Genomic DNA, 14,808 nt, shown 5'->3' with positions numbered 1-14,808 from the left:
TTCGGAAGTGCATGGCAGGTGGTAAACATGTCCCTCTGGGCATGGGTCCTGGTACTCACAATTTCCAGGGATGCCATGAGACTACAGGGCTCCCCACATAAAGGCACCTTGTCCCTCGGTGGCACTGCCCAGAATGTCATTCTCAGCTGCCTCCTTGGTCAGGCCCCAAGACAGGAGACTGTATTAGGACCTCCAGAGTCTTGGACTAAACCAGGACAAGAACGTCTTAAAATAATCATAGCAGGTGGGTGTCCCATGACCTTGCTAAATGCATCATGTACACCATTTTGCAAACTATTTGCAGTTTGCTCATGACTTAACTTCAACGCACTTAACAAAAGTTTTTGAATTTCACAGTAAATTTTGTGAAGAAAAACATTTTGGGGAAATAGAGCAAAATATATAACCCATAACCCCCCCCCCCCCACTCTACCAGAATCTGATGGTTGGAAGATCAGGGGCATAACCAAACAGCTCACCCTCACAGACGGCACTCATCAGTGGCTGCTCCAGGCCCCACCCCCGAAGACACGATATTAGCACGGCCACCTGACCTTCCAATCTTCACCTCCTGGCTGTCTCCACATCCAACAATATCTTGCTTCCATATCAAACAGAAACAACACCCCACCATATGGGGAAGGGCAGAATAGCGTGATTACTCTAACATACAATTATATCATGCTTGCAACTTTGTCTGAGTGTGTTCACAGGTACCATTTCATGTAATTCCCATATTTCTTATCCAGCATCGAGCAGTGTAGGATGAAGATTAAGTCTGTAATGACAGAAGCTGCATTTTACTCCCAGCTGTGCTAGCTGTGTGCTCTTTCCCATGTGATTTGGCCTCCCTGAGCTTCAGTTTCTTCTTCTGTAAAATGGCCCACAGTGCCAAGCTTAGAGATCTTCCGTGAAGACTAGAGATGACACATGGTAAAGCATCCAGCACAATGCTTGGCACGTTAGTGGTTCTCAGTGAAGAGCAGCTGCAAAGAACAATCGTACTCTCCATTTTATGGGAGTCCTTCAAAGCATCAGTGGAAAAGTTGTGAAACTACCTGTATTATCATTACACCATTATTTGAGAACAATCTTGGGATTTAACTTATCCACTCCCTAATTCTTCTCACCACTGCCACCACCTAGGTTTACACCCTCCCCAATCTTCTCTTGAGCCACTTTCCCAACCCCTAGCTGGCCTCAGTGGCCTCAGGAGCCTCAGTCTTTTCCCTCTTCAAGCCATGATCTTTGAGATTAAGACCAAGGAACTGAAACTGAAGTTTCTCTCCTCCCAAAGAAAACTATGTGCTGTGCTGTGCTAAGTCACTTCAGTCGTGTCTGACTCTTTGCAACTCCATGGACTGTAGCCCGCCAGGCTCCTCTCTCCATGGGAATTCTCCAGGCAAGAATACTGGAGTGGGGTGCCATTTTCTTCTCCAGAAAGAAAACTATACCAGATCCCTATGGCTTGCTCCTCAATGTGGCTTACAAGGTCCTCATTTACTTCTTCTACATTTCATCTCCCATTATGCCTTCCTCCTCACATCTAACACATGCGGTCTGTCCCCCAGCAATTGTGACCACCTTGCCATCCTCTGTGTGTGTTGCCTTTGTACCAGTCAGTACTTCTGCGTGTCCCAACCTACCTTATTTGCCTACAGATTTCTTTTCCTTTCAAAGCCCACTCAAATGCCATTTTCACTGTGAAGCCAACCTTCACTCCCCTAGGTAATTACCACTGCTCTGAGTCTACCAGGATGCACTGCACACCCTTCCTATGATCTCCTATAAATGCCTGATTACAAGTCTCTCTCCCGATGCCTCAAAAGCAAGAACTCTTTAACAGCTAAGATTTATTGACTACCTACTATAAACCAGTTTCTCTTCCAAGCATTTTACATATATTACCACCTTTAATCTTCACCACCCTACAAGATAGCCACTACTATTATCTCCATTTTATAGGTAATTAAACTGATGCCTAAAGATGTTAAGCAACCTGTCCAAGGTCACGAGTTATCAGTGGCCAAGTCAGGATTCAGAATCAAAGCCCACACTCTTAACCACTACACCATACAGTATTATATAGACCTAGCACTGAACTCAGTACCTGGGGAGTTGGAATGTCTCTATCACTTATCTTTTGCTATATAATAAAGTATTCCCCCCAAATAGTGGCTCAAAACAATAAACATCTACTGTCTCAGTTTCTCTGGGTCAGGAATTCAGACACAGCTTATTTGGATGGTCTGTCTCAGGGTCTCTCATGAGGTTGCTGTCAGGATACCAGTGTGGGCCGCCATCATCCGAAGGCTTGGCTGGACTAGAGGACAAGCTTCCAAGATGGCGGGTGCACAGGGTGCTGGTTGCGGGCAGGAGGCCCTGAGTCCTTTACACGTGGACCTCTCCACCAGCTTCCTGAGGGCCCTCATGACATGGTTGCTGGCTTCCCCCCGGGTGATCAATCCAAGAGAGCAAGGCAAAAGCCATATGTCTGTTATGACCTAGCCTCAGAAGTCACTCTCTGCCATTTCCACAGTATCCTATTAGTTACAGAGGTCAGCCTCATCTGGTGTTGGATAGACTACACAGGAGTGTGACTACCAGAAAGTAAGAATCATGGGGGGGGGGGGGGTGCTATAAATATGACATGAATCAGTAGAAAAATTACTAAGAATTGCTCTGTCAGGATCTCTTCTAGATAATAAGAAGTCTGGATTGGGTGGCCACTTGAGTTTCCTTTCTTCGAGCTTCCAAACTATGGCAGATTATTTTCAAATTCTCCTCAAATACACCATCAAGTGGATTCAGGGATTTAATTTCATTAAAGTCCAGTAGAGGCCGCAGGTGAGTATTTGCTAACTTGGCTTCCACTTTATGGTTTCAGGCAGTCAGCAAAGCATGAGAAATTCTACTAGTCTGAAACACAGTTATTTCCTTAACAGCAAAACAAGTCTATGTTTGATTTTGGGATTAATTCTATAGTTTGATGCCGGCATAAGCCCAGCCTCTGGACAAAGGCTTATCTTCTTTAGCAGAGTATCTGTGATTCAACTGAGGCAACTAAATCCCTTGCGTATAAGATAATAAAATCATTGGTTTTAGCCCTTCAGCCTTGCTTATTTTCAAGCCAAGGTTTTATTTGCTTAAAATAAATGCTTAATATGATTTGAGACCTATGAAAATAAAAAACTAATACTGAAATGAGGCACTATGCAGATACACTTTGATACTGAATACATGAAGTGAATCTTCTGCTAAACACCAGTCCATATCAGTGCAGATGAGAACCAAATGTGAGTGGCTCCCCACCACAGCTCAGGACCACTGCCTGACTGGACCTGAAGTATTTTACTTTGGAAGCTGGGGCAGCAACACGCTACAAGGTTCCCTGGATCCCGTCCTCTCCCAGTGCTCTCCACCCCTGACTGGCAAACTGCAGCACTCTAAAGAGTTCCACTGGAGCGCAGCCATGCTCATTTGTTTATGAATTGTCCGTGGCTGCAATGGCAAAGTTGAGAATTTGCAACAGAAATCAAATTGGCTTCCAAAGCCAAAAGTATTTACTATCTGGCCCTTTACAGAAAATGTTTGCGATCCCTCATCTACACTTCTGGCAGCTTGGTCTGAGGTCACCTGTCATCAGCCCACATGTCTGTGTATGCTATATGCTATTCTAAACATTTTAAAGGGAGAACGGAGGTATTACTATTTCTGTTGAGGTATTATATACATAAAGTAAAGGCAAAATTTTATGGTATATAAAAAAATTAGAACACAGTGAGTTTTTACCGAAGTATTACCTGTGCAACCACTTCCCAGATCAAGATGATGTTTCCAAGCCCCCATCTCAGTCAATATCCCCCCAAACAAAGGGCATCATTATTTTAACTGCTATCACTTCGACCACAAATTTGTTTCTCTATTCCTGGACTTCATATAAATGGAACCATGCACTGTTTCACTGGACATTATAAGTTAGCGGCATTTTCACATGCTGTAGAATGGAGCAGTTCATTCTTTTTCATTGCTGTGCAATATTCAGTTGTATGAATATACCACAGTTCCTTCAACTACTCCTCTGTTGATGGAAATTAGGTTCTTTCTGGAATTTTGCTATTATGAATAAAGCTGCTATGAACATTTATTTGGTTACTCCATGTGGCATGTGGGATCTTAGTTCCCTAACCAGGAATTGAACCTGTGCCCCCTGCAGTGGAAGCAGAGTCTTAACCACTGGACCACCAGGGAAGTTTGCCAAAATATTGTTTTAATGTATAAAATCTTCTGAGGACAAAAGTTCAAAATATCCCTTCCCCCAAGCTTCATATTATGCTGTGCATCCTGTGACCGACTGGCTATCCCAGGCATTATTTGTGGGCATGCCGGGTTTTGATATACAAAACCATGACCCTGATGTATGTTGGCACTTATCAAATTGATCTTGTTAAATCCTATCAAAAACTCTAACCTCAACATATGGCAGATGAGGACAAGAGGGCTCAGGAAGGAGAAACACCTTGAGCAAGGTCATGCAGCTGAATCAGTGGCATACAAGGTCTCCCATCAAAGTTTGGTCTCCTTACTAAAAGCAGGAAGACCAGATCTACATTTATCACAGAGTTAGGGAAGCACAAGTTTAGGCACTAACAACCTCAGCTCCTTGATTTCCTGTTTAACCACCTTATCAGTTCAAATATAATTAAATTATGCAATAGCTCCTGAGTATAACTTCCCATACAGCAGACTTAAGCCATTATTATTTCACACTACACTCTATGTCTGAAGACACTGCTACCTAGCTTGACAAGGGTAGAAAAATAAGAAGCTATAAACACCCTGTAAAAATCTAACATTGAAAGATAATCACAAATCATAAGATTTCACATACAGGTATGGATTTGTAAAAACAAACAAATAAACAAAAACCCTACAGGTTTTCTATTTTCTACTCAAGTCTCTACTGTATGCAGAAGTTGACTTAAATGGCATAAATTAGAAAATGATAATGGGAACTGAGTGAAATTCTCATAAATCACGTTACTAAGTATAGCTACAACTTAGATGTGAAACCCAATTAAACAGATGGCCACATGCTGTCAGAATCAGCCCCTAATCAATAAAGATGTTCATTTTAGAAAATCACCTCAATTTTCCACTTCTTCAGTGGAGCAAAAAGAAGGCAGTTGGGGGTTGTGGGGGGGGCAGGGTCCCAGGAAACCCAGTGGGGAAATGTATAAGAAGGAACTCCACCTGTCTTAATTTGTAGTCCAGAAAATAAGAAAGAGGAGAGAGAAAAAAAGTTACCCATAGGACTCCTTGTCATCTTGCCTGAGAATGTAATTTACAATGAGAGCAAGCACTGGTCATTAGGAAAATAGAAACAGCTTGAATCTCTTAATTAAAATACTGCTTCAAATTGTCCATTCCCCTCTGCTCCTGAGCTTTGTGAAACCACTCGGTTACCCTGAAATGGCTGCTTCTTCAGTAAACCTCTGATATAATCAGCTCTTCTCAGATTAAAAAAAAAGGTTGGACAGGGATGAATTCTGGAGGCAAAAATATTATTAGGCATACTTAAATCCCCCAAAGAGCAGTAAGCATTCACTGACACTGGAAAGTGAATGTGGAAATATTGGTGAAGAATCTATCTCAATGCTTTTTCTGGCATAAGAACTGACCTATTATATTCACTAGAATGGTGAAAATTCTGTCTACCAATGCCAAGAAGTGATGAAAATGAGAACTGGTGAAAACACTCTGTACTTTGGAACACTCACTGTGGAAAACATTGGGTGTTACCTAGTAAAGTTGAGTATTTGCACAGTAATTCCACTCATAGTATATACTTGAAACACTTGTTTCAGGGGACACATATGAGAATATTCAGAGAAACACTGTTTAGTTCATTTCAATGTATGACAAAAACCACTGCAATGTTGTAAAGTAATTTTAGCCTCCAACTAATAAAAATAAATGAAAAAAAAAAAAGAACAGTGAAAACCTAGGAAAAGGGAAACTCATAGCTCTGTAGAACAGATAAGTAATCTCGGGTACAGTCACACAATGGAATGTTACACAGCAGTGAAAATGAAAGTCCTACTGCCACATGCTACCTGGATGAGTCTTAAAAAAATGCTGAAAGAAAATCACAGTTGCTTAAGATTGCATGCAATATAATTCCATTTTATTATGCTAAAAATAATGAAAAATAAACAATATATTGCTTAAGGATATGTAAATAGCTTCAAATTTCTTTAAAAAGAGAAATGATAAACACAAAAATCAGAACTGTGCAATGGTGGGGAATAAGAAAGGGATGGAGAGGAACATAGACAGATGCAATGACATCAGGAATGTTCTGGTTCTTGGATGTGTGGTGGGTTCATAAACATTATTTATTTTGTTATATGTTTTCTTATATACTTTCTAACTTTCTGTGTTCTAGCATGCTACATATATTCTTTTCCACATACCTAGTAAAAATTTTCTTTAAAAATAGATAATTCAAAGAACTTTCTATCATTCAATAAGTTATTCCAAATGATATAATTCATATTATATAAACAAAACCCATATTATTATAAATAGTAGCTATAATTACTATCTAAAATGTAAGTACCCACGTAACACATGCAGCTTAGCACTCAACTCAGAGCTATAGCAAAGCGTTGTGTTGTATATTTTAAATAGATACAATTTTTATTTGTCAATTATACCTCAGTAAAGCTGGGGGCGGGGGAAGAAAGCAATGGCGTTTTCATAATAATAATACACCGCCAGCTAACATACTGTTAAGTACTAGCCCATACCAGTTCCAGTTCTGTAGACACTGTCATTCCCCAACGTGGCCACATGAGGGCGACGCTGAAAAGGTGTGCCTGCTGGGAGTGGGCTATTCTCTCTGGTCGGGGAGTCCTGCTGGAGGACCTGCCACAAGTGGGCAGACAGAAGGCATCAAGGAGAAGGTGGTATTCAGGCAAGGATTTGAAGGAAGATTTGATCTGCACAAACCATGCAGATCACTTGGGGAGATTTTCCAAGGCAAAGAGAATCCCGAGTACAAATGCCTGGAAGGAAGAATATTTTGTGGTCCAGGAACAGGAAGGAGGCCAGTGTAGCTGAAAGAGAGGGGGGACAAAGGCAGCATGATAACAGGCCTCAGGGCCACTTCAAGTAATGTGGCTTGTATTCTGTGTGAGACGGGATGCTAATAATGGGTTTTGAGCAAAGGAAGGACATGAGACAACTATAAAAAGCATTAAAATGGCTACAATGTTATATTTAGACTAGATCATAGGGGGATGAGTTCAGTCAGAAGCAGGGAGGCAAGTGAGGAGGGTATTAGAGGGATCCCAGGGGAAACAGTAGGGGCAGGCCAAGGGTAGCAAGTCCTTATAAATTCCATCACCTGCATTCACCAAACAGCAAAGAGACAGGCTTAAAACCATGGGATTAGATGTGCACTTAAAACCATGGAATTAGATGCACACACCATACAAGCGAGGGTGTGTGGAGACCAGAAGAGGTGCAAGGGGAGGTGAAAAACCAGCAAGGGCATCAGCGGGAATAGCCTGCCCTCCCACAACAGCTCACTGCCAACCTGCAGTGTCTGTCATTTTTGTCAATGTCTTCATATTTTTACTACACATGGATGGACCTGTGGACAATATACAGAACTGTTTTGCATGCTTTTCAACTCTTTTTTTATGATGTCTTCTTCCATGTACTCTCCCAAGTTGTTTTTTTCACACACACACACAACCTATTATTTGTGAACTTCATCCATGTCACTCTGGCCACTCACTGTGCACTGCTGCATAGCACGCCCTTGTGTGAACATGACACATTTCATTTATTTTCTTTTGGTACACCAGGTAAGTTATTCCCCTTTTGCTGCTATTATAAAGAACACTGCTATAAGCATTCTCAAGTGGGCCTCCCCGTGTGAGACTTCTCTAGGGCACTGCTTCCCCAAGTATGTTAGCCTCACCTGGAGGGCTTAATAAAACAGATTTCTGGGCCCCATATCCAGGGTTTATGAACAATAGGTCTAAAGTGGGGCCCGAGAATTTGCATTTCTAACAAGTTCCCCTGGGGCTCTGTTGCTGATAGTCACTGGACCACACTTTGAGTGACAGCATTTGGGCACATGTCAAGAGCTTAAATGACATTCATGGACATATACATCCACCTTTGGCTTTTCCAGGTGTTGCCCAATTGTGCAGCAAGGTGGGTGAACCAATTTACATTTCCACTAGCACTATGCATCTCTGTCATCAACACTTGGTGCTGTCAGATTTTTTTATTTGTGGCAATATGATCCTTAATAATGTTTTTAACTTATCATGGTATTTATAATTATGTACCTAATCTGTTGCTGTTATTTAGTCGCTCAGTTGTGCCTGACTCTTTGGGACTCCATGTACTGTAGCCTGCTAGGCTCCTCTGTCCATAGGATTTCCCAGACAGGAATACTGGAGTGGGTTGCCATTTCCTTCTCCAGGGGATCTTCCCAGCCCAGGGATCGAAACCCACATCTACATTGGCAGGTGGATTCTTTACCACTGGGATACCTGGGAAGCCCATGTACTAGTACATGTAAATAAAAGAAACTCAAGACTTTACACCCCAGGATTATTTAGAGCATTTCAAAGCTTTTCTTAACAGCTTCTAAAATCTGCCCAGTTACCTACTTGTTTTTCCCGTCAATCCTAGAAATAAAACAAACATTAGTAAGACCATCATGACAGAAAAGTGGAAGCTTGTTCCTCTTTCAATGACGTTCCAACGTCACTGCAGTTTTATATACTGTAGTTGTTTTCCTTTTTTTTTTAACTTAATGGTTATATAAAGCTTGGGCTTCCCTGGTGGCTCAGATGGTAAAGAACCTGCCTGCAATGCAGGAGACCTGGGTTCGATCCCTGGGTCGGGAAGATCCCCTGGAGGAGGGCATGGCAACTCACTCCAGTATTCTTGCCTGGAGAATTCCATGGACAGAGGAGCCTGGTGGGCTACAGTCCATGGGGTCACAAAGAGTTGGACACGACTGAGCAACTAACACTTTCATGACAGTCGTTGGATTTGTAAACCACCTGTAGAAAGAGAAAGAAACACCACCAAGTGATCACCATTATCCAGGCAGGAGTGCATTGAAACACATACAAGGTGGCACAATTTATTAGCAAATAACCAGGGAACAATGGGGAAGTGGGACATGTGGGGAAATTATCACCTCAGTTAAGGGCTATTGCTCTGCTCTATGAACAATCTCATCCTAAACCGAACATATCTGGTTATTCAACATTACTGAAAATGGAAAAGGGTACCAAGGCTTCTGAAACAACTTTAATGAAAAATTTCTCAAATCTAAAAGGATCTACCCACAGATAGAAACAGAGCAACACACTGATGTTTAGCAGGCACTGTTCAATGGGGCCACAGGACAGCTGAGTTTTCTAGGTTGACTTGTCCATTAAAGGTTTGAGATGGGTGACAACATAGAAGTCCATGTAAAGAGAGAGAATAAAGCAAAACCATGCTACCCAGAAGGTCTGCCAGCTCCCATAGAACATTTACTGATTTAAGCACCAAAGGTTCTAATGGCTCATCTGGGCTCTGTCATTAATTAGCCAGGCTGTGGTGCACAAGTTGCCTATCTTCCTGGTTCAGTTTCTCTATAACACTAAGGTACTGCACTAAGAGATCTTGGGAGTGCCTTCCAGCTATGAAGAGTCCATACTGCATTTTAAATGCACAGGAGGTTACTTAGATTAGACTCAGCAAATTTTCTCTGTAAACAGATTATAAACATTTAGGCATTTCCTGGACCAAGAGACAAAATCAAGGATATTATGTAGGTACTTTTATAGTGAGAGAAAATTTTCTATCAAGTTTTATTGATGAAAGTCAAAATATAATAATCGAGTACAATTTTTAGTAATATGGGCCTATTAATGAGAGGAACGAAATTCTTCAGTGGCAGAACATTACGCTTCGAGGTTCAAAGTTAGTGCTTCCTACCATCAAACTGACCATGAACATTTATCTCTAAACATCATTCTTAGCTTCTGGGCTGTACAAAACCATGCAGCGGGCAAGATTTAGCCCTCAAGCCATAGTTTGCTGACCCCTGACTTTATGCCTGTGAGTTTCAGGCACTGCCCTTTATGATTAAAACCAAGCCTTAAAGTACTCAAAATAAACATATAAATCCCTTTTCGGAACAATCATTTTACCAATTTATGTCTAAAAGAGTAATTATGTCAGACTAATCATTTATGTCAGACTAACATGAAACTGGTAGGAAATCCAGGTGCTCATTCTACTTGGTCCACCCATACCTTCTCCTCTTATAAAAAGTCCATGACTGTCATCTGGTTATTATTATTAGTAGCAGCAGCAGCTAACACTCACTGAGCACTTATTATGCCCTATGCACTTTCTAGCCACAGGTTAATAATTCCTATAGTTTCTATGGGGGAAAACCTATTTCACAGGAAAGGACAATGAGACTGACAAACACTATATACTCGCACAAGGTCTAGTCTATCTGACTTCAAATCAGTTTTCTTCAGCATTATACTGGAGACAATACTGGAAATCAAGAAAGAGTGCCTCTTGTCAAAGCTGAAACCTATACTCATTTCCATAAAATATATATATTCTTTGCCTTCAAATTTTAGGATTCGTGTTTCAATAAACCCTAATGTTTGACATAAATTTATTGGCTGGCTTACCTTTGTAAGGAAGAAAGCACAGGAGAAAGCACATTTACTGACCTAATGTCACTACTTGTAGTTAAGTATAATTAAGCATCCTCCCAAAGATGTCCATGCCTTCATCTCTGGATCTTGTGGATATGCTACACTGCATGGCAAAAAGGACTCTGTAGGTGTAATTAAGGTCAAGGAACTTAAAACAGGGCAATTATCCTGACTATCCCAGGCTAGCCTAATGTAATCACGCACATCCTTAAAAATGTGGAACCTTCTCTGACTTGAACCCTAGATATGCAACAGGGAAGAAGGTAAGAAGAGATGTTGCAGAACAAAAAGTTAGAGAAATTTCAAGGGCAAGGAGGATTTGACATGCTGTGGCTGGCTGTGAGACATAGGGGCCACAGCAAAGAGCAGACAGAGTCCTCTAGGAGCTTACAGTGGCCACCAGCTGACAACCAGTGAAGAAGTAAGAACCTCAGTCCTACAACCACAAGGAACTGGATCTGCCAATGCTTGAATGAGACTAGAAGAGGGTTCTTCCCAGGGGCTCCCGCTAAGAGCCAAGCCAGCTGACATCCTGATTTCAGCCTTATGAAAATGGGAGCTGAGAAATCAGCCAAGTCACCCCACATTTCTGACCTACAGAACTGTGAGGGACCACATTTGTGTTGTTCTGACTTGCTGATAATGTTGTGGTAATTCATTACAGCAGCAATGGGAAACTATTACACAAAGAATCCAGCATTTTTACGTCTGCTCTTTGAGTCAAGAGGGAAGAATCCAGGCGCCTCTCAACTTGGCTTCTAAATCACATTGGGCTGAACCACAGTATGTACCAAAGATGAAATGTATTCATAGAACTCATCTCTTCTCTGCCCATTCCTCCCAACTCCCCTCCCTTTAGCAAATAATAAACTCAAAATATTAGGGTAAGAGCCATGTAGAAACAATGTTTCTAACTTCTAGAGGACAAAGGCAGACAAAACAAAAAAATCAAACAATGAGATGGAGCCTGATGGGGCCTCTGAAACTTCAGTAAGAATTACTTAAACATCTTATATGAGACGCATGATCGAACCTTTCTTGATTTCCCAGAGCTCCCTGACTCTAGGATGTATTTGGAGCCTTGGAGATATTAAGCAGCTGTACTAACAGAGCCTACCAGTTGCGGATGCTATTATTTCTTCTCCTGGGATAGTACCCACACCAAGTCAGTCTTTAGATATTGTGTATATCTCCCTGATTGTATCTGAATATATCATATATTTAGTTGTACTATTCTCCAGTATAATGTGACCTATGTTGGTTTTAATACCTGTTTGTAATTTTTTTATATTCTTCTCAAGAAGTGGACTCAAGTTTTCTCCTCTTGACTGTAGGCTAGCCTTGGTGACTTCTAAAGCATAAAATGCAGTGGAAATAATACCACATGACTTCCAGTAATCAGAGAAGAAAAAGAAATAAAAGGAATCCAGATTGGAAAAGAAGAAGCAAAATTCTCACTGTTTGCAGATGACATGATCCTCTACATAGAAAACCCTAAAGATACAACCAGAAAATTACTAGAGTAATGAATATAGTAAAGTTGTAGGATATAAAATTAACACACAGAAATCCCTTGCATTCCTATACACTAACAATGAGAAAACAGAAAGAGAAATTAAGGAAACAATTCCATTCACCATTGCAATGAAAAGAATAAAATACTTAGGAATAAATCTACCTAAAGAAACAAAAGACCTATATATAGAAAACTATAAAACACTGATGAAAGAAATCAAAGATGACACAAATAGATGGAGAAATATACCATGTTCATGGATCAGAAGAATCAATATAGTGAAAATGGTAGTATACTACCCAAAGCAATCTATAGATTCAATGCAATCCCTATCAAGCTACCAACGGTATTTTTCAGAGAACTAGAACAAATAATTTCACAATTTGTATGGAAATACAAAAAACCTTGAATAGCCAAAGCAATCTTGAGAAAGAAGAATGGAACTGGAGGAATCAACCTGCCTGACTTCAGACTATACTACAAAGCTACAGTCATCAAGACAGTATGGTACTGGCACAAAGACAGAAATATAGATCAATGAAACAAAACAGAAAGCCCAGAGATAAATCCACGCACCTATGGACACCTTATCTTTGACAAAGGAGGCAAGAATATGCAATGGAGAAAAGACAATCTCTTTAATAAGTGGTGCTGGGAAAACTGGTCAACCACTTGTAAAAGAATGAAACTAGAACACTTTCTAACACCATACACAAAAATAAACTCAAAATGGATTAAAGATCTAAACGTAAGACTAGAAACTATAAAACTCCTAGAGGAAAACATAGGCAAAATACTCTCTGACATAAATCACAGCAGGATCCTCTATGACCCACCTCCCAGAGTAATGAAAATAAAAGCAAAAATAAATAAATGGGACCTAATTAAACTTAAAAGCTTTTGCACAATGAAGGAAACTATAAGCAAGGTGAAAAGACAGCCTTCAGAATGGGAGAAAATAATAGCAAACAAAGCAACTGACAAAGAATTAATCTCAAAAATATACAAGCAGTTCCTGCAGCTCAATTCCAGAAAAATAAATGACCCAATCAAAAAATGGGCCAAAGAACTAAACAGACATTTCTCCAAAGAAGACATATAGATGGCTAACAAACACATGAAAAGATGCTCAACATCACTCATTATCAGAGAAATGCAAATCAAAACCACAATGAGGTACCATCTCACACCAGTCAGAATGGCTGCTATCAAAAAATCTACAAACAATAAATGCTGGAGAGGGTGTGGAGAAAAGGGAACCCTCTTACACTGTTGGTGGGAATGCAAACCTAGTACAGCCACTATGGAGAACAGTGTGGAGATTCCTTAAAAAACTGGAAATAGAACTGCCATACGACCCAGCAATCCCACTGCTGGGCATACACACCAAGGAAACCAGAACTGAAAGAGACACGTGTACCCCAATGTTCATCGCAGCACTGTTTACAATAGCCAGGACATGGAAGCAACCTAGATGTCCATTGGCAGACGAATGGATAAGAAAGCTGTGGTACATATACACAATGGAATATTACTCAGCCATTAAAAAGAATGCATTTGAATCAGTTCTAATGAGGTGGATGAAACTGGAGCCTATTATACAGAGTGAAGTAAGTCAGAAAGAGAAACACCAATACAGTATATTAATGCATATATATGGAATTTAGAAAGATGGTAACAATGACCCTATATGCAAGACAGCAAAAGAGACACAGATATAAAGAACAGACTTTTGGACTCTGTGGGAGAAGGCGAGGGTGGGATGATTTGAGAGAATAGCATTGAAACATGTATATTATCATATGTGAAACAGATCACCAGTCCAGGTTTGATGCATGAGACAGGGTGCTCAGGGCTGGTGTGCTGGGATGACCCTGAGGGATGAGATGGGGATGGAAGGGGGGGAGGTTCAGGATGGGGAACACAGGTATACCCATGGCTGATTTATGTCAGTGTATGGCAAAAAACACTACAATATTGTAAAGTAATTAGCCTCCAATTAAAATAAATTAATTAATTTTTTAAAAATACCACATGACTTCCAATCCTAGGCAATTAAAGGTGATACAAGCTCTCCCTGGTAAACACATGTGCACTCTCATTCCTTCTTTTTCAGGAAACTTTTTCAAAATTTCTTGCTCAATCAGCACACCACAAAGAAGCCCAGTACCCATGGAGAGGCCACTGCAGGCCTTCCAGACCACAGCCAGCATCAATCATTCTACACTAGGAGAGGAAGCCTCCCATGTGACTCCAGCCCCTGCCACTGTCTGACTGCAATTGCAGGAAACACCATGAGCAAGAAGCAGCCAGCAGGGCCCAGTGACCACCAGAGCCATGCTAGAGAAAAATGAATAATTATTGCTGCTTTACTCCTCTAATTTTGGGGGTGATTTATTACACAGCAAAAGGTAACTGAAACACTGAAAAGCTGCCTGTCCACAGATAAAGTCCTAGCCAATGAATTGAATTTCTCCAGGAAAAAAAAATGTTTTATTTGCCCAACACAGAGGTTTTAGAAGTACC

The 14,808-nt window shown here is 40.8% G+C and overlaps 1 protein-coding gene across 1 annotated transcript in view; it reads right to left on the bottom strand.

Annotated features, from left to right (window-relative positions):
• Nucleotides 1-14,808, bottom strand: part of PHEX (phosphate regulating endopeptidase X-linked) — a 196,691-nt gene that overhangs the window by 35,932 nt on the left and 145,951 nt on the right. The window contains exons 15-16 of the mRNA XM_070462380.1: nucleotides 9,063-9,095; nucleotides 6,813-6,930 (exon numbers count right to left, since the gene is read on the bottom strand). Of these exons, the coding sequence (XP_070318481.1) occupies nucleotides 6,813-6,930; nucleotides 9,063-9,095 (151 nt within the window). The remainder of the gene's footprint in view (nucleotides 1-6,812; nucleotides 6,931-9,062; nucleotides 9,096-14,808) is intronic.

Source organism: Odocoileus virginianus, unplaced genomic scaffold (assembly GCF_023699985.2).
Source record: "Odocoileus virginianus isolate 20LAN1187 ecotype Illinois unplaced genomic scaffold, Ovbor_1.2 Unplaced_Scaffold_4, whole genome shotgun sequence".
NCBI lineage: Eukaryota > Metazoa > Chordata > Mammalia > Artiodactyla > Cervidae > Odocoileus > Odocoileus virginianus.
Note: the sequence above shows the minus strand (reverse complement) of the source record. Positions and strands in the feature narration are given on the sequence as shown.